General features: G+C 44.5%; 3 protein-coding genes and 1 long non-coding RNA gene across 8 annotated transcripts; 2 read left to right on the top strand and 2 right to left on the bottom strand.

Annotated features, from left to right (window-relative positions):
- Window positions 1-3: 3 nt before the first annotated feature.
- LOC146251697 (ceramide kinase) lies at window positions 4-6,237 on the bottom strand. The gene is made up of 13 exons (XM_084679910.1): window positions 5,937-6,237; window positions 5,005-5,100; window positions 4,704-4,841; window positions 4,409-4,537; window positions 4,163-4,226; window positions 3,792-3,937; window positions 3,597-3,671; window positions 3,269-3,421; window positions 2,883-2,988; window positions 1,967-2,064; window positions 1,532-1,728; window positions 844-1,163; window positions 4-575 (listed from the first exon to the last, which is right to left on the bottom strand). The coding sequence occupies exons 1-13, from the start codon at window positions 6,061-6,063 to the stop codon at window positions 461-463; spliced, it is 1,764 nt and encodes a 587-aa protein (XP_084536036.1). The 5' UTR covers window positions 6,064-6,237; the 3' UTR covers window positions 4-460.
- A 507-nt stretch (window positions 6,238-6,744) lies between these two features.
- naa10 (N-alpha-acetyltransferase 10, NatA catalytic subuni) lies at window positions 6,745-9,226 on the top strand. Of its 2 annotated transcripts, none has more exons than XM_084680035.1 (8): window positions 6,745-6,925; window positions 7,140-7,238; window positions 7,502-7,560; window positions 7,650-7,695; window positions 7,772-7,887; window positions 8,133-8,177; window positions 8,391-8,475; window positions 8,680-9,226. In XM_084680035.1, exons 1-8 carry the CDS (start codon window positions 6,905-6,907, stop codon window positions 8,854-8,856), a joined length of 648 nt encoding a protein of 215 aa, XP_084536161.1. In that variant the 5' UTR covers window positions 6,745-6,904; the 3' UTR covers window positions 8,857-9,226. The 2 variants fall into 2 exon arrangements, with proteins under 2 accessions (XP_084536161.1, XP_084536159.1); XM_084680033.1 differs by having other exon boundaries at window positions 6,746-6,925; window positions 8,391-8,477; window positions 8,673-9,226.
- Window positions 9,227-11,377: 2,151 nt separating this feature from the next.
- LOC146251694 (SLIT-ROBO Rho GTPase-activating protein 3-like) lies at window positions 11,378-19,476 on the top strand. 4 transcript variants are annotated; one of them, XM_084679361.1, is made up of 21 exons: window positions 11,378-11,540; window positions 11,796-11,873; window positions 12,091-12,262; window positions 12,417-12,579; window positions 12,932-12,994; window positions 13,116-13,241; window positions 13,353-13,481; window positions 13,788-14,009; window positions 14,149-14,250; window positions 14,349-14,552; window positions 14,779-14,863; window positions 15,115-15,142; window positions 15,277-15,373; window positions 15,687-15,747; window positions 15,851-15,928; window positions 16,027-16,155; window positions 17,311-17,416; window positions 17,745-17,972; window positions 18,054-18,284; window positions 18,505-18,553; window positions 18,737-19,476. In XM_084679361.1, exons 1-21 carry the CDS (start codon window positions 11,393-11,395, stop codon window positions 18,884-18,886), a joined length of 2,649 nt encoding a protein of 882 aa, XP_084535487.1. In that variant the 5' UTR covers window positions 11,378-11,392; the 3' UTR covers window positions 18,887-19,476. The 4 variants fall into 4 exon arrangements, with proteins under 4 accessions (XP_084535487.1, XP_084535486.1, XP_084535484.1 ...); XM_084679360.1 differs by having other exon boundaries at window positions 11,531-11,668; window positions 15,118-15,142; XM_084679358.1 differs by having other exon boundaries at window positions 11,531-11,668.
- LOC146251695 (uncharacterized) lies at window positions 11,889-12,718 on the bottom strand. Its single transcript, XR_014732013.1, has 2 exons — window positions 12,383-12,718; window positions 11,889-12,247 (listed from the first exon to the last, which is right to left on the bottom strand). It is a non-coding gene; the product is annotated as an uncharacterized LOC146251695 (long non-coding RNA).
- Window positions 19,477-22,865: the final 3,389 nt, after the last annotated feature.

Raw genomic sequence — 22,865 nt, 5'->3', positions numbered from 1 at the left:
GTGATGTGTCCATTTATTATTTTAGTCTTTACATGATTAGCATTGTCATAACTGCAGATGGGCAGCTCAAATGAACATTGATAAAACACATTGCTAACAATACCACATTCATACAGTGTCAAGTCATGAGTCCTTTTAGCTTGAAACTGAAAACAACTGTATTCATATGAGGTCATTTACGAGGTGCTGTCAATCAAAGAAACTCCCTGACTATACTGTAACAAAATGCAGACATCCTCTTTAGACATTTTGAAATATGAGGAAAACCTTTGGTCAAGAGAGACTGCAGTGACCTGAAAACCAAAGGCACCGTGGCTTATTGTTTTGAAACGTAGAATCCAGTTTTTCTCAGCCTCCACAACCCTTTCACCATCGTTCCTGCCCTGGCTGGACCTGACCGCTGAGATCACGCGACTATGTCGCGGCGTGCAGAAGTCGTGTCAGGCACACTGCTTCCGTGTCAGTTGTGCAGGACACCTCGTCTCTTGCAGGTCTTGTTTCCCTCCCAGCTCCTCTGGACGGCTGCCGTGTCCTCCATCCCCCGGGCGTACAGACGCACCAGCTGACCGTGCACCCTGAGCACGGGGGGAGAGGGGGAGGGGGGGGGGGAGGGGAGAGAGAAGGAGAGAGAAGGAGAGAGAAGGAGAGAGGGAACGATAACCTTCTGTAAAGCCACGGAGATGTTTACTATAGTATCAAGTCGTTAACAATGTGCTACATCAAAGTCCAGTACAGTAGAGCACAGTATACTTTAGTATAATATAATATAGTTCAGTACATTATGACGTACTTTTGTATAGTTTCGTAAAGAAGGTAGTATAGTTTAATCTAGTGGGTGGTTACCTGGACAGGAGTTCTGTGTATGGCAGGATCTCTCCATCACAGTTCCACACAGAGACGGAGGGAGCCCGGCCACAGCACAGCCCGCACAGAAACTTCTTCTTTCTTCTCTTGTTGTTGCTGATCCCTCGCTCCTCCCCTCGCTCCGCCCCTCGCTCTGCCAGGTGCTGCTGAGACCCACTGCTGCTCCGGGTCTCCCCGTCGTGGACGCACTGCCTCTCCAACCCTCCGTCGCTCTCGCTGTCCTCCTCCTCCTCCTCGCCGGGCGGGAGGGAGAAGCGGACGGCCCTCACGCGGTGGACCTCCACAAAGGGCAGGTCGAACTGGACACACGAGGGCTCGGTCAGACAAACCCATCGAGGCCTATTGACTGACCTGACGTGACCGTGACATATCTTCCAAGACGCCTTTACGACACTCTTTTCTAGGGCACTATTTCGAAATGGGATTTGTGGTTGTATTAGTAGAGATTTTACAGTCATACAGTCAACTGGTGGTTAACACCGGCCAAAGGTCACTTCTGACTCTCAAAGCCTACAGCAGGTGACAATGCTGATTCATAGGCTTAATTGACTCATCCCTTTTGGAGAACCTCATTCTTTTTTTCCAGGAAGTAGCTAAAAGGGACGAGTCATCTCTTAGCTTGATGCGTGTTTTCATGTGTAGTGCTGTGCTGGACGTGGCTCCACACCTGATCCTGGCTGGTGGTGTGCCTGTGCAGGAAGGTGAGAAAGCTCAGAGGGTGTGTGTCCCTGACAATGATGAGGTCTCCAGTCCCATCAGCCAAGTGGGCTGAGGGTGACAGACCCAGGGGGCTCCTGGGACAGGAGCTGGACATGCAGGTGAGGGACACACACCTGAACCTGCCCTCCACGCTCACCCACTCTCCTGACAAGAGAGAGAGATAGAGAGACAGAGAGAGAGAGAGAGAGAGAGAGAGAGAGAGAGAGAGAGAGAGAGAGAGAGAGAGAGAGAGAGAGGAAGAGGGAAAGGAAGGTTTATTTTCAGTTTGTGTGTGTGTATGCGTGAGTGAGTGAGTGAGTGAGTGAGTGAGTGAGTGAGTGAGTGAGTGAGTGAGTGAGTGAGTGAGAGAGAGAGAGAGAGGGAGAGAGAGAGAGGCCCATACCCTCAGCATCATTGCTGAACTGGCTGAAGTGGGAACTGTACAGTGAGTCTGGAGGATGAGGGAACAGCCTCTCTGTGCTTTCTGAACACACCCGGCATCTGAACACACACACACAGAGACATACATTAGGTTGCTACACTACCACAACTCTGTGGTGTAAAGGTTTCCCTATAACACATTGATTTATTCACACAGCACATGACACCTTCTCATTACCATCCTAACCATCTCTCTCTCTCTCTCTCTCTCTCTCTCTCTCTCTCTCTCTCTCTCTCTCTCAGACACACAGTGTCCAGGAGGTGTGAGCTCTCCTTTCTTCCGGATCGGGTTGCCAGCGTCACCAAGGACGCTGTCCTCCTTAAGGTAAACCCAACACCTGTGTCTCAGTTGCAGACAGCACTAGGGGGAGAATTGAGACCTTGTCACGTGGCACGTAACAGGAGCACTTTCTCCCAATGGGGATTTCTTGAGGTACATGTGAAAACTAATTTCGTAAGGGACTTTTTCTCTCCAGACTTCACAGAAATCCATTCTTGTTTTAATGTCTGCTGGCTTTTAACGAGTCATTGAATCTAGCTTGGGTTGCCAAGTTTGGTCTCAAGGCACAACAGTGACCTGTTATATGTGTGTTTAGCGACAGACACGAGGCTTAGTTGAAATAACTCGTGATCTGCTTAGTGATCCCCTCTCTCTTGGAGATGATAACACATGTCCCATTGTGTTGTTGGAGATGTTAACTAACATGTTGGTTATGTTTTCAGGTATACATTTCTTCCCTTCCGTGAGGGACTTCTGGATAAAAAATATGGATAAAAAACATATCTGCATTTAGTATGTTCTTAGTTGTGCTATGTGTGTTACACAGTGAGTTGTAACACGGTTCTGCTTCCTCTGAGGAAGTGTAATGAGGGTTTACCCTGACATGCAGCGGGTGTTGTCCCTGGGGCTGGAAAGCTGTGGCTCTGCGGGTAGATATTTAACTATGCCTGGATAGCTCTTGTTGCCCAGATAGACCATGGTACCTGAGGGGAGAATGGATGGGGGTTAGCAAGTTAGCATCAAGCGCTAACATCTGGTGAGAGCCACAAACATGTACAGGATGGAATGAGGAAGTTTTAGGGTGTGTGTGTCATTTGCGAATTACACATGAGCCAGCATTTGTATGAGCGATGAATTTCATAGCACTCAAAATAGTGACGTGTAACAGTGACACAGAAAGAAGAAAAAAAAAGTGTTTTGTTTTATCAAAGTACAACTGCAGCAGAGACAATTCAGTGGAACGACCCAGGCTGTTTGCCATACCGGCGTAGTCATATCTGAGAGGGCCCATCCAGCGGTGCCTCTCGCTCTCTGCCAGCACGTCTCCGTAGAAGCCGTAGCCCAGCAGAGACACGGAGTAGCGCACCAGAGCAGGCGGGTGATGTACCGAGCACACATCCAGAGGCTGAGAGTCGCCTGCAGGGTCGGGGCGGTGGGAATGTGGGGGAAAGGTTAAGACTACTCAACGCCGACACGACGACACTGTGTCCCTGTCAAACCATGGATACCATCACTCGCTCAAAACTGGTTCTTGTTCTGCCACGGTCATGTTAAATGTAAACTGTCGTAGTGGAAAAATGGGATGCCTCACCGATGACGATGTGCAAAGCCGAGGTCACGGGATCGTTCACGCCCACTGTTGCAAAACATACACAGTCTGTGGAGCCTGTGGACAGACACATCAGACGCCACATCTGTCAATCAAACCATAGACGTGACATCTTCAATGCTCTCATTTTGAATAACAAATGCACTGGCTGTCCATTGTCAGCGCAAAGCTGCACACCTGCAGGAATTACGCCAATATGAAGGCTGCATGGCTCTAAAGCTACTGTGGTGTCGCACTCAGAAAGACCCGCCTCCTGTTGCGTACGACCAATCACACCATGCAGCAGTTCGCTGAACATTCCATCTCCGCCGACACACACCACACTAAGGAAAGAGACGCAAAGCAATTCTGTCAAAACATTAATATTGTTGTTATGCATGTTGTTCGCGAGCATTGCAGTGGACTATATGAGAGAACACCCACATTGGTTACACATAGTACAAACATAAGCTTGTTATTATATCCTCATCATTACTGTAAAAAACACAACAAAATGTCCATTATACAACCTCCCATACTGGGTTACCACTTCACCACTTTTTCCTTACCCATCAAATCCGGTCAGGTCTTTCTTTAAAATATGATCTCTCGCCTGATTGGCTCGTTCAGTCACTAAACAAAACACATTCCAGGGAGTACAAATCAATTGTACAATATCAGCTCATGAACACTTTTGGCATGCAATGAAATAGCCATGGTAACACACACACACACACACACACAAAAACCAGAAGTGGAGAAAAAGGTCAAATAAATCCAGTTTGCGAAACAGCTGTTGGATCTGTGTGTCGTACCTACTACATGAGAGCTGATTCCGGCCAGTTCAAACAGGGGGGCCACCAAAGAGTGGTAAATCTGCCGTGCTCTCTTTTTCCCCCCAAATGGATTGATGAACACCAACAGCCTGTGTGGCCGAGAGGGACCTACAGTAGGGTAACGATGGACAGCGTGCCAGAAAGAAAGACAGAAAGAAAGACAGAAAGAACATTTTAAAGAAAAAGAGAACAATTAGAAAAATGTATGTTTGTGCGGCGTTGTGAAGGTTGAGATATTTGGACTTCCAAAGAGCCCAGGACCGTCGTATCTCACTGTGAGTTTTGAGGGCACTTCTCAGATTGGTCATCCACTGGTCTCTCAGGTCTCGGCTGGGGCAACTGAACTGGGTCCTGCCCAGTCTCCATAGCAACCCAGACGACCCACCTCCTCTGCTGCGCTTAATGTAGAACACTGGAACACAGCAGGAGACAGGCAAGCCACTTGATTTTAAATTGCAGCATTGCGACAGATTTAGATGCATAAAAACAATAGCACCGGATATGTAGGATTCTCCTATTTCAGGTTGCAGCTAACCTTGAAGTAGGGATATCTTGTAGCCTCTCCTCTGACCTACCTGTGAAGTCTCTGTCTGCTTCTTCAACAGACTTCTGGGGCAAGATCTCCACTCGCCCCTCCTCAGCTCCAATGACCTCAGACACAGGCACTGAAACTTTAATCGCAATTGACACAGGTTAGCTGTGTATGCGTGTGTACGCGCAGGTTTGTGTGAGGGTGCATAAACTGAGCCTGGCTTCTGAGCAGTTACTATTTGCATTTCAGAAAGATAAGGGTGATTTCAGTTAGATAGTCTAATGTATTTTATGAATTTGAGGCAGTCTTTGTCTATCTTAGACAACCAGTTTACAATGGTTGCTACGCGTGTGTGGGGAGTGTGTGTTATTGTTCAATTGTTTGTCCTTGTTAATGTGTGTGTGTGTGTGTAAAACACATTCTTTGTTTTAAGTGACGCTCGCTATCTGTGAGTTGGTTTTCGTGTTAGTGCAGTATAACTTGTTCTGTTCCTTCTGTTCTTTACCGGACAACCTCTCTGTAATGTCTTACCATTGTTTATATATTATTCACATCATTTAAGCCATAACACACCATTTGTCTCTGATAACACAAAATGTCATGCCTAATTTACAAATGGAAACCTTAAGCACATGTTGTGGGTTTTGTGTGTTTTGTATGCTCCAAGACAGGTTAAGGGACTTTTCCAGTGGAGCATTGCACACATTAATTCATGCCAGCTCAAGAAGTTTATTTAAACATGGGGCGATGTGTATTCTAGTAGGGAACTGTTTCTACGTTTTGGTAACTTAATTCTTGTAGTAAATTAGTTTGTCATGCACTTGTAATCAAAAATACTTCTAAATGCTTTCTGTAAATGTAACAACACATTAATTGTTGTACTAAACAGTACTAAACATACTGCTGCAGTTTACAGTAGCCTACATATGTATTCAACCTGAATGGACCAGTAAGTGATGAATGTAATGCACTTACTCGTTAGCTTATCTCGGTTGTTCTTATCAAGCTCAGTCCAATTGAAGTGCCAGCCTGTCAGGACAGCCCGGTATCTTTTTTTGCCGATCCATAGACTTGACTCTAACCTCACACTATCTATGTCCATGTTATTTAGATACAAACGTTTGTAAACCAGAATGACCTCACTACTACAAAAAAGATCATTTGATCTGACAGCATTCTATTAGTCCTTCATAGGCTCAAAATCAGTTGCATCACGATGACCTGCCTCAAATTCAATTATTTCACAGTTTGTCACTGTTGGGTTGCCTACAGTCTGAAGAAAACATGATCTTCAGTGTTAAAAATATCTTGTATTGCGCTCTGATAAGATATAATCGATATGTTAGCGTCCTCCCAGGAATGCAGTTCCTTAATATTTATAAATATGTAAGAACGCGTCTACTGGATGTTAGCCATACAGTCAAAGAGTATACTCTTTGGTACAATGCGTCAGTACCACAGGTGTTGCTCTAAAAAATATTATTTTCCTCAAACCCCTCCCCGCCTCACACCTGTCTGACTACGGCACAAGCTGCCCCCTGATTGGATAATCGCACGACGTTGGCCAAATGGCAACAATTACTGTATAGCTTGGTTTAACCTTGACATGTTGTTTAGAAAATGTACTTAGTCTTCATTTTTATCTTTAAAACTATTTTTATTTTTACCAACTCGTTTTACACTGGCTTATTAAAGTTACCATTAATTGATATACTGTTTAATAAACAAAACAATGCAACGTATGTAGCCCAGTCGCCCAATCACATCTAACCATGGGCGGAAGTACGTCACAGGACTTTCCGGCTAGCAAGAGCATGCTTCTTCTTTTTTAAGCTAGTTAGCCAGATAGCCTTACATTTATAGAGAAAATCTGTCAACTTTATGAATTATTAAGGTCATTGCAACTTTTTTTTCCTGGCTAGACGTTGTATATCAATACAAAAATGAATATTCGTAACGCGAGGGTAAGTAAGCTGCCGTATGGACCATTCAAATTGCTAGCTAGTTATGAGCCTGGTTCTGTTATTATACTAGGCAAATGAATGCTAGAGATAGCTAGCATGATAGAAAATAGCTCATTAATATTTTCAGTTAGTTTATATTGCAGACAGTTATTATTATCATATGCTTTCTACTCTAGTTAGCATAGGCTAACTTTGTTCTCTTTATCGTTTTAAGCCGGAGGACCTTATGAACATGCAACATTGCAATCTGCTATGTCTCCCTGAAAATTATCAGATGAAATATTACTTCTATCATGGGCTGTCCTGGCCACAGGTAAACATTTTTAACCTTCAGTCTGACCCTTACAGTTCCGACGGATGCTATTCTCGGTGCCCATATTTTCCGACACGTATTTCAAGACAACTCTAAACAATACTAGATAATTGATTCATCTCACATAACGCAGGTGGAGGCAATGAAAGATGCTATTGCAAACATCTGTTCAGTCGGGTATTACATCTGAACGATCATATGGAGTTGTAGTATTTAGATCACATGGGTGTTATTGGTATCTAATCCAGGTGTCAATGTTTCAGCTGTCATATATAGCAGAGGATGAAAACGGAAAGATAGTGGGATATGTCCTGGCCAAGATGTGAGTATGTCAAACTGCATTGGTGCAACTTGTTCCAGTACACCATTTTGTAAATGTCTGTCCCTCATCTCTTGTGACGTGGTTTCCAGGGAGGAGGACCCAGACGATGTCCCCCACGGACACATCACATCCCTGGTAAGTCCACACTCCAAACGACGCTGTACTATTTACACCCAATAGAACCAGACCCACACATTCTGGTCTCTGTTAGGCGGTGAAGCGCTCCCACAGGCGCCTGGGTCTGGCCCAGAAGCTGATGGACCAAGCCAGCCGGGCCATGATCGAAAACTTCAACGCCAAATACGTCTCCCTCCACGTGAGAAAAAGGTAACTCAGACTGGGGTTGTGTGTCGTGTTGTTTCCATTCATGGTCACATGTTCAACAACCCCAGCTTAACCTGTAGCCATGATGGGGTTTGGAGTAGTAAAGAAGTGACTTTATTGAATGAATATGAAATGTGCTATTAAACAAACTGCTGTTTTGAATTGTCTTTCTGAGAACCAACACCTTATGTAGAGTAATGTCAATTTAATTTGACAATTAGATCTATCATTCTCTCCCCATCTCCCAGTAACCGAGCAGCCTTACACCTGTACTCCAACACACTGAAGTTCCAGTAAGTCCTATTCATTCTCTCCCCTATGATTCATGTCCCAAGGGCCTGTGTGGTGCAAATTTGCAATAGCTGTGACCATGCTATGTTTGTGGACCAACAGACAGAGTGAGCTATAGCTATACCTACAGCTGCTTGTCTTAGCAAATAAATAAATAATAAAAGGCTGCACTTGAGCCCTTTGTCAGGGATTTGAATAGCTGTCCATCTCTACAGGATAAGCGAGGTCGAGCCCAAGTACTATGCAGACGGGGAGGATGCCTACGCCATGAAGAGAGACCTTGCCCACATGGCTGATGAGGTGACTATTAACTCCTCCTTACCATGGCTTACCCCGGATGATGATGATGATGATGATGATGATGATGATGAGCAAGTGATCTGCAATAAGCCAGTGATCTGCACACCTCCCCCACACCAAATAAGAAGGACATTCCCTTCTCCCCAATGTGTGTTAAGTGAATGCTAACAGCGTGTCTGTTGTTGCCGTCTATGGGTCCCACAGTTGAGAAAGCCAGGGGTGCGCGTGTCTGGGCAGGACGCCTCCTCAGCCCAGTTGGCGTCCGGTGACCAGGAGAGAGACGGAGAGCGTGACAGTGGAGGAGAGGGCAAAGAGCTGAGTGAGGTCAGCGAGGCCACGGAGAGCACGGACGTCAAAGATTCATCCTCTGACTCGCAATGACTCATCTTAACCTTTGACCCCAGGGTACCTTTTTTAGGATACACTTTTCTTTTACAGACACAAATAAGGATTTGGCATCTTTGTAATAATCAGAGCCATTTTCACATAGCAATATGCAATATCTTTTTCAAAAACTGTTTTTTTCTGACGAGTAACCAAGTACGGAAACTAGAGTGGGGCCTAATTCTATGTTTGGGAGATAAAAAGAAATGTTAAATTTGAAACTGATTATAAAGTATTTATTGGATGTGATGGTATCATCACTTCAGCAACAACCTCAACTCATTTTAAAAACAAGTTGGCTATTTGATTGCCTGGATCAATATTTTCAGTTAAGTATTCTATCAAAATAAAAGTTTCGATGAATGACCTTGGTAGAGATTCTTGTTCAAGGTAATGGTGTGATTTCTTTATATGATACTTAAGGCAGCTGGACTTGTATGATTCATATTTTCACATATTTTATGCTTTTCACTCCAGTTGATCAAATGATGACATGAAGCAGCTACAATTAAGATTGTTACTGATCTCTGAACTTGGTGTCCGCTTTAGATATAAATAAGTAAGGAAGTTGACACATTTAGAAGGCTGCTTTTAATGGTGGTCAGAAAAGAAAGTGAAAGATTAGAGTGGAATGGGTACCCGTTTTCATCTCTTATTGCAAATATCAGAGACGGTGCTTCTGTTTCCTCCAGACATCAAGCCACAATGCTATTTTCACACCCTCCTTGTCATTTCAACACCTTTGCGGGTGTTAAATGGCAAAATTGAATCAAATGAAACTGCACAAGAATATGCACAAGAACAAATGAATAGGTTTGCTTTCTGGTAAACATTGAAAACAGGTGAATTTTTGTGACTATAGTAATACAAAGCCGCCTCATGCTGGGATCAGTTGTTGAAGTGTTTGTGGTTACATGACTGCACCTGGAATGTTACACAGATACATGCAAATGATCTCACTTAACTAAACTGTTACTCCCAAGTAAGTTTAGGTCCAGACAGCATTTATCATCTGAAACATAATGAACTCACTGTTCAATGGAGGGGTGGTTAAAAGGGGGGTGTGGTTTAATTGAGCCTTTTTCACTCACCACTCTTGCATAAGCTGACACTGATGTCTCAGCGTGTGTGTGTCAGAGTGAGGGAGTACGCAGCAGAGCAGTTTGATTGTGTATGATGTAGGAGGAGGATAGAGAGTTCCACCCAAGTTTCTTTGCTAATGAAAGGGAGAGGAAGAAGAGTGGTTATTATAGCGTGATCTGCGTCAAGTCTGTTTGGACAAGAAGAGGATAAAGAAGAATCCTTGCAAGTAGGAGTCTGTTCTCTGAAACTGATGTGTGTGCATGTTGTTTATGTCTACACTGGTCCTATGTTAGAGTTGATTTTATTCAAGAATTTGCTCTGTTTTTTAAACTACATTTTGAATACTCTGTGTATTAATTCAGTAGACTTGTTTAAGTTAAGGTAAACTTGATATGGTCAACACAATTATTGTACTTGTGCACTTTGGTGGTAAATATTTACGGCTTAGGATGTACTAAAGAGAACAGCATCCAAATAACAATAATTTAGAATTGAATTTGCAAAGTGCTTTTCTAAGTACTCAAAGACGCTTTGCAAAGTATATATAAATAATGATGACAAAATCCAGTGCTTGTGTGATTCACTGGTGATCACAGAGAAAAGGAATGGTGGAGACAGATGGGCATGGGTGACAGAGTGGAAAGATTAGCTGGTCTTTTCACCAAAAATCTTTTTGTAACACATTCCCAAAGAAACACAATAGACCTGTGTAATTAGATTTAAAAAAAGGACAATTACTAAACATTTCATAAAACGGTTTCAGTTTGAGAACAGTCCAAATAGAAAGATGTGCATTGACAGAATGCTGAGGGAAGTATTATTCTTAAAGAAATGAGGAAGTTAGTGTAGAGAGAAAGTGTGTGTGTGTGTGTATGAGGGAGAGAGAGAGAGAGAGAGATAGAGAGAGAGAGAGAGAAAATCATGTGACATGTAGTTAGTGGAGACCTCTGACACCTAATTGGCTCTGCTGGGTGCACCCAGGAAACACCCTGTGGTATAAGGTTTGGGGTTAGGTTAGGGTAGGCCTACACAACGGACATCCCCCAGTACAATAACTGTAGTACACATCACGAACTCTTCTTTTCTCATCTCAAACCTGGTTTATAGGTTTACAGGTTCAACCCTAACAGTAGGAAAAAGTGTAAATATTCCATAGATTTATTTGATAATATTTGAAATATCCAACCCAAGCCTCGGTTAGCTTCTAGGAGAATAGGTTAAATACAAATTGATATTTGTAAAGGGGGGGGGGGGGGGGGGGGGGGGTTAGACCAGTAATTTCCTATCGAATACATCAAAATCGCCGTACCCTTTTACTTTCAGTTGTAATACTAGGTGCAACCACCTGTACGCTTTCAACACAAACACTCTGGGTGTTGTTTGCCTGACTGGGGGCACTATTTTTAGGTGAGCCGAAAATGCGGCTGCTATTTTTGCAGAGCATGCACTGATGCACCACGAGCCGAGCGCCACATGTCATCCCAAGCTGTCTTCTGTTGTCTCTCCGGAGAGAGGACTGAGAGGCGGTGAGAAGCGGCTGGTTGAGGGAGATGTGTTAACAGTAAGGGAACGGAATTTAAGGACGCTATTTGCATTCTGTAAGTGACATAGAAGGATTGGATCGTAGCTCGGATTTTAGTGAAAGTGTGGAACAGTGGATAGCTTGTGTCGGATAGTCTGGCTTGGAAGCGCTCACTTCTGAATAACTTGGACTTTCACCCCTAAGGCAGGTCATTAGGCAGCACCCACAGAACCAATTGTACCGTAAACACGGATTGTGAGAGGAACCCTGCTACGAATTTTACTGGTTGAGCTCGTGTAAACAGCATGATAATAATTCACTTATTTACCAGATTGTAACCTTGTTGGACTAACAATGACGTCCTACGCAAGACCTCGAAAAGTTGTGGACTATGACACACAAATCAAAGGTAACACAAATGTAATCTGTTTAGCAACTGAAGTAGCTTAGCTTTAACATGGCACAGAACACTGTATATAGGCTATAGGCTATTACTTTAAAGTAGCATGCATGCCAGACTACTTTCATATTTAGCATTTTCAATCGACAGTTGATACATCTGTCTTTTTTATTTTACTTCTGCTATCTCTCTCACTCTTTCTTCCCTTCCTTTCCCGTCGTTCCAGAGGTGCGTTGCCAGCTGGTGGATCAGCTAAAGGTTCTAGATTTGCAGCTGGAGCAGAAGACCCAGCAGCTGCAGGACCTGGGCGAGTACTGGAGACGACGTGGGGAGATCGAGGGCGAGTACGCTCGCTCTCTGGACAAACTGGCCGAGAAGTTCACCTCCAAGATCAAGAGGTGAGACAGAAAAAGAAACAGGTGTTTAAAGCTGCCTAAAATATGTTTAGTTAAAGTGCATGTTTAATGTATTGTAACGGTAGCCATTTTTGAAGTTCTCGTCTTTGTCATCCTACTTACTCTCTCGATCCCTTTCCTCCTGACTGGGTTCCAGGAAGGAGCCGAACGGTCAGTCGGTGGCCCAGTGTTGGCTGGTTCTGTTGAGTCAAACCCGCCAGGAGAGCAGGGAGCACAGTGGTCTGAGCGAGAGCTGCAGTAACCTGCTTACCCAGCCTCTCACACACTGCCTGGAGTACACACAGCGCCTGGCAAAGAGGGTACTACCACTACTGCTGTTACTGTTATTGTCACTGTCGCCAGCTCAGTCCTCTGTAATTGTAGTTTTGCAAATGCAGTGTAATTTTGGTTCTACCCTCTGTCTGGGTCTAGGACTCCAAAAGCTGTTTTCTCGACTTTTCCCTGGAATCGGACTGACTGATTTTGTCTCTGACGGTCTTGTACTGACTATTCGAGTTCTCTGACTGCCTTTGATGCTAACTGTAACCAACGGTGACTGATCTCTGTTCTGTCTGACTTAAACTTTGGTTTTGTTGCTATGCCCATGTCACTGGAGTCCATCCAGTTCTCCATCTCACGCCAGACTGTTTTGTCTCTACCGTGTGTTTTCAGAGTAAGGAGATATGTACTCAGTTACAAGATGGACTGTTGAAGGTCACCGCAGAGCTGCAGACCGTAAGTTCAGCATTTTGACGCGTGTAACAGGGGGGAACCTACACTGGCGATTATGGATATGTGGACGAAATGTGGAAATGAAGTCAGGTGTTGACGGTTGCTTGTGTGTGTTTACCCGCAGGCTTGGAGGACGTATTACCAGTACCACTCTGAGTTTTTGTCTGCAGAGGGGAAGCTGAAGGAGGCTGAGAAATTGGAGAAGCAGAAACAAAGCACTGCCAAGAAAGTCGAGAGACTCATCGAGAAAGTAAAAACTCTTTCACACATCCCACTCACATCTCCTTGTTTGGACTGAAAGAATGCCTTTCCTCACCCAAAAAACATGTATGAAGATAATAAAAACAATCCTGTTACATAGAGACAAGAAAAGGTCAAAGAGATCCACCTGAAGTGCACCAAGGCACGAAACGATTATCTTCTGAACCTGGCTGCGGCCAACACCTCCATGAACAAGTACTACCACCATGACATCTCCTCTCTCATTGAAGTGAGTGTCTTCAGAGCTTCTAGTCTCTGGGGTTTCTCAAACCTACAGTAATTTCCCAATGACCCCTTAGGGATCAATAAAGTACCTACTTTGACGACTACTTTTAGTAATACTACTACTACTGGTAGCAGCTTGTCTGTCTTGGTGTTATATCCTGGATGGCCTTTGACTTCATGAAACGTTTGCTTGAGTGAAACCGTTTTGACCATACATTAGAACTCAATGTATAATTGATTAGGGTCTTCGGCTGTGAAACAACTTGAATGAAGGTCACCCCCTCAGCCTGAGCCTGTCTGCCCTCCTCAGTCTGCAGATGCAGGGTACCACCTTTCCCTGTCTCGCGTGCTGCGCTCCTACCTGTCCATCCGGTCTCAGACCCAGGAGAGTCTGACCGGAGGCCTGAAGCAGCTCCACACGGCCGTGTCCGGACTGGACCAGAACCAGGACCGAGACTGCCTGCTTCAGACCTACAACAATGCTTTCTGTCTGTCCCAGTGCTTCCAGTATCAGCCCCATGATGGAGACCAGGTGTGTGTCTGTGTGCGTGTGAGTGCGTGTGGCCGCGTGGGGGCGCATGGCATGATTTGTGCTCGCTTTCCATGCGCGGTAAGTCTTGCCTGTGCGTGTTTCTCCTTGAAACTTCACCCACTGTTTGTGTCCTGCTCAGGTGTGCGAGGTGAGTGCAGAGTGTGGGGTTAGGTGTGAGCTGGAGACCAGGTTCCAACAACTGCAATCCAGGCTGGCCGCCGTCAACCAGGAAACCGAAGAGGTATCCAATGCACACAGCCGCTCCAACTCCCACATTGATTCAATGGATCGTGGACCAATTCCATTCTTCTCTCCAAACTTCCTTCCTTGCCCCCCTAGGCTGGAAAAAGCGTATTGGGCGCCCACAGCATCCTTCTGGAGATAATCTGTGATGATGACCTAGAATCCAGTGCTGGTGGCAGCTGCTGCAGTACCAGTGGTGGCCAGCAGGCCTATGATAGCAGCAGTGAGAACCTGGCTGCCAAGCCCAGTGTGTCCAGGCGTCGAGCCAACCTGCAGGAGACAGAGATCCTCTACCTGGCTGTGAGTCACAGGGCTTTCCTTCCTCTCTGATCTCAGAACAGGCCACATCTATCCAGTCATGTTACAGATGACCTCAAAGAGCATTCAGTGAAATGCATTTGAAAAAGATACCAAGTCGCTCTCCTGCACTTGAATGAATTTTCAAGAAAAATAGCTAAGATGACAACGACTTGACTTAATGTCAGTGATTATCATGATGGTTGGACATTTTTGGTCTCTCTCTCAGAAAGTGAAAGACTATCTGATTGGAAGCTCTTTGGTATCCAAGCTCCAGGCCAAACATGATCTTCTCAAAGTGGCAATTGAAAAAGGTACTTGCTATTTCTGGTATTCTGACATAACAAACGGACACTGAGCATTAACAGCTGTTTCAGAAACAGATTCTATTTTGAAATGGCCGTGAGCAAAGCAGAGACACATTTTGAGTGTCATTCTTTAACACCGCAAGTTTCCATTATATGCATACTGCATAACACTTTGAGTGTTAACTACACTTGATATTGGACTCTATTACATTTATTGTAAATGTCTTAGTCATTCATTGTGCTCTTTCTTCTCCTAGCAGAGGCAACCAATGGCCACAAACCCAGGTAGGCTGTCAGTTTCCTCATATGTGGTTCCCCCATTGTTTTCTGGGAGTTCATAATAACATACAAAATACACACAATGCTAGGTGGATATCTATGGGTTGTGTCTGACTAGATGTTGGTTACTCACTCTTCAGAGAAAACGGCAAGAAGTCTTTACGTGTGAGGAAGAATCACCCCGGCATCAAGTTTGATCAGAAACTGTTCACTGGTGACATGCTGTCCTTCATAGAGGTAAAAACATGTGTCAGTTGTGTGTATGTATGTGTGTGGACTATGTTTGCTATTTGTCCTCTCGTTATTTTCGGGGGGCCTTAGAATGATGTCACAGTTTTTTTTCAACAACACATTTACATTTTAGTCATTTAGCAGACGCTCTTATCCATAGCAACTTACAGTAACTACAGGGACATTCCCCCAAGGCAAGTAAGGTGAAGTGCCTTGCCCAAGGACACAACTTCATTTTGCACTGCCGGTAATTGAACCGGCAACCTTCTGATTAATAACCCAATTCCCTAACCGCTCATCTATCTGACAACACTTCCAGGCCTCAGGACAGCAGATCCCAGTTGTGGTGTTGAGTTGCATTCGTTTCATCAACCTCAACGGTAAGCCATGGAAATCATGACTTGATTGTCTGTATGAGTCACATGTGAACTAGAGGACCTTTCCACCTTTGACTGTGTGTGTGTGTGTGTGTCCGTCCATCAGGTCTTCACCACGAGGGTATATTCAGAGTGCCGGGTTCCCAGGTGGAGGTCAACAACCTGAGAGACGCCTTCGAGAGAGGTTAGCCTGTCTGCTGATTTGTCTCTCAGTGGAGCTAGGTCTCCCATGCTGCTGCTGGTTAATAATGGTGGGCAGTGTGCTCTGGGCTGCTCCTGCAGGAGAGGACCCCCTGGAGGACAGGGTTTGTGACATAGACTCTGTGGCGGGTGTGCTGAAGCTCTACTTCCGAGGCCTGGAGAAGCCTCTCTTCCCTCAAGACAGCATGAGCCAACTCCTGGAGTGCACCCGTGAGCTGTTTTATCTTTGATACATTATCGTGTGCACGTAAGGAGAGGGTATGTATGTATGTGTGTGCTCTTGTTGGCCATGTGGGGATTAAATGTCCTCACAAGGATGGAAAACTTGACCTTGTATGGCCCCTTTCCTGGGTCCCATAACTTTAACTTCTTTTTTTCAGGTTTTAGGGTTACAATTAGCCTGGCTGCCAGCCCAACTTATCCCCGCCCTCAAAAACATTTGGTCGGGAAGTTGGGTCTGGAGGGGCTCGATTGCGGAAAAACGATATCTGAACAGGAGCTGTTCGGACCAATTAAGTTGTCAGGGCGGGCTTTATACAATGATGGACAGATGATCAACAGTAACGTAATCCACAACGTCACCAAAGAGCGCTTGGGTTGAATTTGTTTTCAACAAACAACATATGACGTTGCTCTGATTGGTTGTAGGTCTATCCAATTGAGCGAAGAGGCATTTGTTTCACGAGCTCGGTTGACACACGCCCCGTAGTCACAGCCCAACGGAGAGTTTTCAGACTCATATTCTGACTAGAATTATGAGCATGACAACGTCAGGCTAGGTTACAATTAGTGTACAGGTTAGAATTAAAGGCCGGGTAGACATTTTGCAAACCTAGCAATTTTGGCTTGAGTTCAAAAGGATTCCGACTAAAACTCCCACTTCCTCCCTTCAAAGCCACCCCCCAAAACACATGAATGTGTTGTTTGTCTACTGCCTGCAGGTAGACAGGGAAGTAGCCCGTCCAGTCATTGCATTCAGTCCAAATGCTGTCCAATCATTTCATTTGGTCCAAACAAAATGATTGGTTGTGTTTATTAGTCCTGCGATGACGAGATATTGGATTTATTACATTTTACTGTCAAATATTTATATTTATTGCTTGCTATCAGGATGTGAAGTTGAGTTCATCAAATTTGTCAAAATGTGCTCTTTAACAACATAACCAATCCTGCCTTTAGGTTAGGATTAGGGGTTAGTGATTTTGGATGGGAGTGAACGGACAGGCCCCACTAGGATAGAAACACGAATGATGTGGGTAACATACAATATGTGCGTATTGTGACATCATGAGAGGGTTGTTTTTTCCCTTCTGTTTGCACATGCAGCTGTCTGCTAACATGTTTGGCCTGTTGCTCTTCCTCCAGAGATGGATAACGAGGCCGAGAGAGTGGCCAAGCTCAAAGTGGTCGTCTCCTCCTACCTTCCACCTGTCCTTGTGGTCATGCGATACCTCTTTGCGTTCCTCCATCAGTGAGTGCCGCGTGATGAACACTTCCTGTTGACTTTCAAAAGCATTTCACAAAATCACTGCCGTTTTCAGCATGCACAACAACAACAAAAAACCTCGGCGAGTTGTACATCTCATGCTTGAGGGGAGCACCAAAGCCACCGGTAAAAAGCAGAAGTGGAAGAAATGGTTGACTGCTCTGGGCTATTTTGATGAGAAGGCTGTTTTGTAAACTGTCTGAACTGTGCCCATCTTTCAATTTCAACATCCTCCCTATCTTTGACTAGTTTATCTGATCTCTTCCTCTACTCATGTCTGTCTCCTCTGTCTCCTCTGTCCCCCTGTCTGCAGTGTGTCTCAGTACAGTGATGAAAACATGATGCAGCCATACAACCTGGCTGTGTGCTTTGGCCCCAGCCTGGTGCGAGGGACGCAGGATGATGATGCCGTCACTCTGCAGCCTCAGATCAATGCTCTGGTCAAGGACATCATCGTGCAGCATGAGAGCATCTATCCCAGCCAAGCTGAACTCCAGGGACCAGTGTATGAGAAATGCATGACACTGGAGCCAGATGACTGGTGAGCGACAACACATAAACACTAACAAACACGTGCACTCTCGTACACGGACACATGGATCCCATGTATTTTGTTGGGCAGCGATCCTATCATAGAAGATGGAGATGGGGAGTCAGAAGTGGAGACAGGGCCCCTCCACCCCACTACGTCTGCTGAAGTGCCCCAAGCGAAGGCAGAGCGACATCGGAGCAACTCCAGACCAGCCCCCACAGGGGGCGCTGTTGCTCCAAATGTCAAGTTTGCCCTCCAGCTCCCCGTGGGGCCTCACGTCAGGCCGTCACGCTCCCTCTCACCAGGGTTTTTCCGGAAAGAGTAGGTACCATCTACCTATCTTCTCACTCTCCACAGCCATATTGAGATGAGACAGAGTAGGGTAGACTGGGCCAACCTGGTTATGTTTCCACTGTGGCACTGTACAGGACGTACAATGTGAATAGAAATGAAGAGATTTCAATGAAGCTGTATGATTGTTTTATCGTTGCTGTTTCTGTGCACAATAAATATATATTTAACATTCTCTCTTTTTTTTCAGATGCCAAAGCAAGTCCTCTGCTGAGGACGTTCAAGTTCAAGTTGACAAGGTTTGGCATGGTTCTGATTCATCTCCAAATGAATGTTTTAATGACTGTCTACAGTCCTTATGATTGTCCTCATCAAACTCAGTCAGTGAACATAATAAGAGGTTGTCTAAACAGAGGGTGGTCCAGGGAACAGAGGCTTCTCTGTCTCATTCTTAATCATTCTGCCTTCATATCTCCTCCCAGGAGGTCTGTCTCCAGATGAACTCGGTCTTCAAGGAGCTTCTCAATCGACAAACACCCCAGGACCTACCCCCCATCATCCCCTCCCCCTCTTCTCAGCCTCCCCAGAAGAAAGGAGGTGGAGCAGGGAGGAAAGGCAAGGGGCTGTTTTGATCAGCAGTCACCTGGCCTGAGAGACGGTTGGGGGGGTGGGGAAGGGTCGAGGCGACCCTCTGAGGGAGGGCATTAGAGCTCGAGGTGGGCGATGACACATTATGACAGCGGCCATTGAAGGGCTGGTTACAGATGGCTAAGTTCAATGAAGTACAGTCGGATCACAGACAATATGTCTGACCGAACACACACACTGTGAGGCATTCGATTGGACAAGGCTTGATTTCCATTGGGAAGCCTTTGTTTGACTGTTTAATTTATGGCCAGTGGTGTGTTGTTGGTTATATTGTATTTATTTAGTTTACTTGAATTACTTAATGTGCACTGCTGTATTCCTTCTTATTAATCACTGGTGTATTTGATGTAACAGTCTTGCCTGTGTCTGGATCCTTGTTCTGTGCAGCTGAATGAACTGTACTTAAATGTATTTCTGATGCCTTTTGGCATATCAAGGAGACCGATATGTTGCGTCATTAACATTGAATTATAACTGTGTACTATCTTGTGCATACATTTGCATTACTCTCACTGTGAAAACATTTGTCTGTTATATAAAATATCTAAATGTTACTAAATTGATTGTCAACACACTTGCTTTGTGCTTAATTTAGGCTACTCAACAAGGCACTATTATGATACAACTTCAAAAACCATTAAAAGTAGTTACAGAAACATGGTCAACTGATAATTTGTTATGGTTATATGCTCAATTTAATACAGTGTATCAGTAACATTCAAACACTGATGAGTATATCAAATAGTTCACAAATCTTCTTGGCAGTAAACTCCAGCATCTAAATACAAAATATAAATCATTCAGCCTTGAACCACTTTACTGTAGCCAATCTTTAAGTACAGTGAAACACTTGAAATACTGTTGCTAACTGAATACAGTTTATTTTAATTAGATCCTGTGTAGTGTTTGACAATATGATTGAGAAGTCAAGTCAAGGAGTCTTGTCAATGTCAGGTCCTGTGCGATCTTTGGTGGGTTTTTATATGACCGTTATATGACTGTGCATAGGGAAAGGTTTTCCCACAGTGAGAGCAGAGGAAGGGTCTCTCTCCTGTGTGGATTCTCATGTGTTTCTGGAGTGTGGCAGGGCGCAGGAAACTGTCTCCACACTCTGTACATGTGAAGGGTTTGACCCCTGTGTGAATCATCTGGTGCCTTCTCAAATCTCGTCCTGATAGAAACCTCCTCCCACACTCAGTGCACTGATGAGGACGTTCCTCTGTGTGACGTCGCTGGTGCTCTCTCAAGTTTCCTGATCTACTGAAACTCTTACCACACTCGCCACAAGTATAGGGTCTGGTCCCACTGTGAACCCTTAGGTGTGCTTGAAGTCGATCATTGTGAAAGAAAGCTGCACCACACTCTTGGCAACAGTAACGTCTCTCTCCAGTGTGGGTTTTCATGTGCACACCGAGGTGGCACTTGTGAACGTAGCCTTTCTCACAGATTCGGCAGAAATGTTTATGTTTTGTTTTGTGGTTTTTGTTCTTATCGGTTCCTGAGGTCCTCCCATTTGTATTATGTTTAGATTTGTCTACGTATCCAGGGCATTTAGTAGATTCTCCACTTGGTATCTTTGAAGATTTGTATGTCAAAGTACGGCAAACTCGTGTCCCCCTTAGCTGCTCACACTCACTCAAAATTAACACATCAGAATCAGTTGTGTTAATATTTTGTGACTCAGTAGAACTTTGCTTTATAAAATTATTTAAAAAGTCATCAAAGCATTCCGCAGGTTCACTTTTCAGTTCAGTAATATTGTCTTTGTCCTCCCGATCATGACGATGTTTCACTTTCCTCTTGAGATGCACAGTTTGGTCATCATCAAGTCTCTCTGGACTCAATTCGCTTCCGGTTTTTACACAACCGGGAAAACATTTAGATAACGTACAACTGTTTGAAATGTGATGGTGGGATGACAGACACATCTCTTTGTCTTCGGGCTCTGTCTTAATTTGTTTGCAATTGGGCATTTGTGGTTGCTTACTTTGCAATCCAGGATGCCAACTAGAACAACAATAAATATTTAGCTGATGCTGGTAGCCTACCATTTAAAACACAGAGGTTGATTTAATCACGGACTATCTGGTTACTTTTAATATGCGAATTTTAATTTAAGGTATAAGCTCTTTCGGTACAAATCACAGGACTCAACAAAAATATTAATTGGCAAAAACGTGGTTTGAAACTGAATAGTTATACTTGCAAGATCTCCGGTTTGCTAGCTCGGGTTGACGCTGGTCTCTGAGACTACCGCGGCCAATACGTGTCAAATCAACGCTTTGCAAAACACAAATGCAACAGTCACAGCACAACGGAAGTGACCCACACTTCGGTAGGATTTCTCCGGTAGAAGCCGATCGTTTTTAATAATATAATTAATTTTTTAAATATCATTATTACTGTAGCTCTAAAACGTAACTCCTTCGTCATGCGTGTAGTAACTCACGGATTTGGAGGCGCGTTCTCGCTAAATCTGTTGGATTTAGGGCTGTCCCACTATCAAATCGTCAAGTGCGCGAGGGCTCTCGCAGACATTTGAGCCCTTTATGCAACCCTTTTCGTAAATCCAAATTTTTGCAGACTTTGCGTAAGGGAACTACTCACAATTCACAGGGTTGTGGCGTGGAACACAGGGTTACCAGGAAAGCCCGAAGCGAGCCTCATAAGACAAGAAAAAGAAGAAGACCCAATCCCAATGTCCCCCCTAAACTCTGAACCTTCACAGATTTACTCAACTTCACCTGAGAAGGGATTGAGTGCACGAGGCTGCAAGTGCACAACATGTTATAAATAGGAATGGGATAGCAGTTCGCGGCATTATTACGTTATCTTGACAACGCTGAAACATGTTACACACTATTGTTGGTTTAGGACTTTTTATTTTACGTTTATTACTTTCTCCGCGGCCAAGGCACCTAAGGACCCGACTGCCTGATGAATACATCTTGCAGGCTCTTGCCTCACAGAATGGACAAGAGGTAATTGTCATTAATTATGATCTTTGTCAATAAAAATGTTTTTTTATTAAAACGGCATCATTAAGCAAAAACTCATAGTTGAATAAGTAGGTGTGCAATAAGGTGATTACATTTGTCTGATTCCATGTGTTCTATATACCATCTTAAATCTTTGTTGTGTTTCTTTGTAAATGTAGGCAAACCAGCTCACCCAATATGCCAGGCTGAACACCCATGTGCCAGTCCTCAGGCTGTACATGGATGTGGAGCGAGACATGAAGAGTGATTTCAGGATGTCGAGGCAGGCTTTCAACGGTCTGCTAAATATTTTGCAACAGCAGAGGGATCTTGGCTGGGGACATAATTTAGAGGTACTTATTTTTGTTTATTGGCTGGCCCATGGGGCATCTTATCGGTCAACGGCACGGGCTTTTGATGTGCCAAAGTCAACCATTTTTAGAGTTGTGCACAGAATTGCCAAGGAGATTCGCAGATGCAAGTCTAAGGTCATCTTGTTCCCCAGTCCAAACACCTTGGAAGAGGTAGGCCGAGGATTTGGACGGCTGGCACGGCATAAGGCCTTCAATAAGGCTGTGGGGGCCATAGATGTCTGTCACATACGTATTAAACCACCTGAACATAACCAGTTGGATTATTTGAACTACAAACGGTTTCACTCCATTCAACTTCAAGGCATCTGTGACTCATCTGGGAGATTTCTGGACATTTGTGTTGGTTATGGAGGTTCAGTACATGACACACAGATTTTAAGAAACTGCCCTGTTTATGTCCATTCCCTGTATCCCCCACCTGGGTATTTTCTATTGGGAGATGGAGGCTACCCTTGTCTTGAGCTTCCAATTCCAATTATAACCCCTTTTAGACACCCATTACAAGGGAGGATGCAGGAACCCTTTAATGGAAATCATGGCAGGGCCTGGTCCATAATTGAAAGGACATTTGCAGTCATGAAGGCACGGTGGCGGGCCACCTTATGCAAGGC

The sequence above is a fragment of the Hypomesus nipponensis genome, chromosome 18 (assembly GCF_054491055.1).
Source record: "Hypomesus nipponensis isolate SF chromosome 18, ASM5449105v1, whole genome shotgun sequence".
Taxonomy (NCBI): domain Eukaryota; kingdom Metazoa; phylum Chordata; class Actinopteri; order Osmeriformes; family Osmeridae; genus Hypomesus; species Hypomesus nipponensis.
The sequence above is the reverse complement of the archived record's forward strand: the minus strand, read 5'-3'. Positions and strand labels throughout refer to the sequence as shown.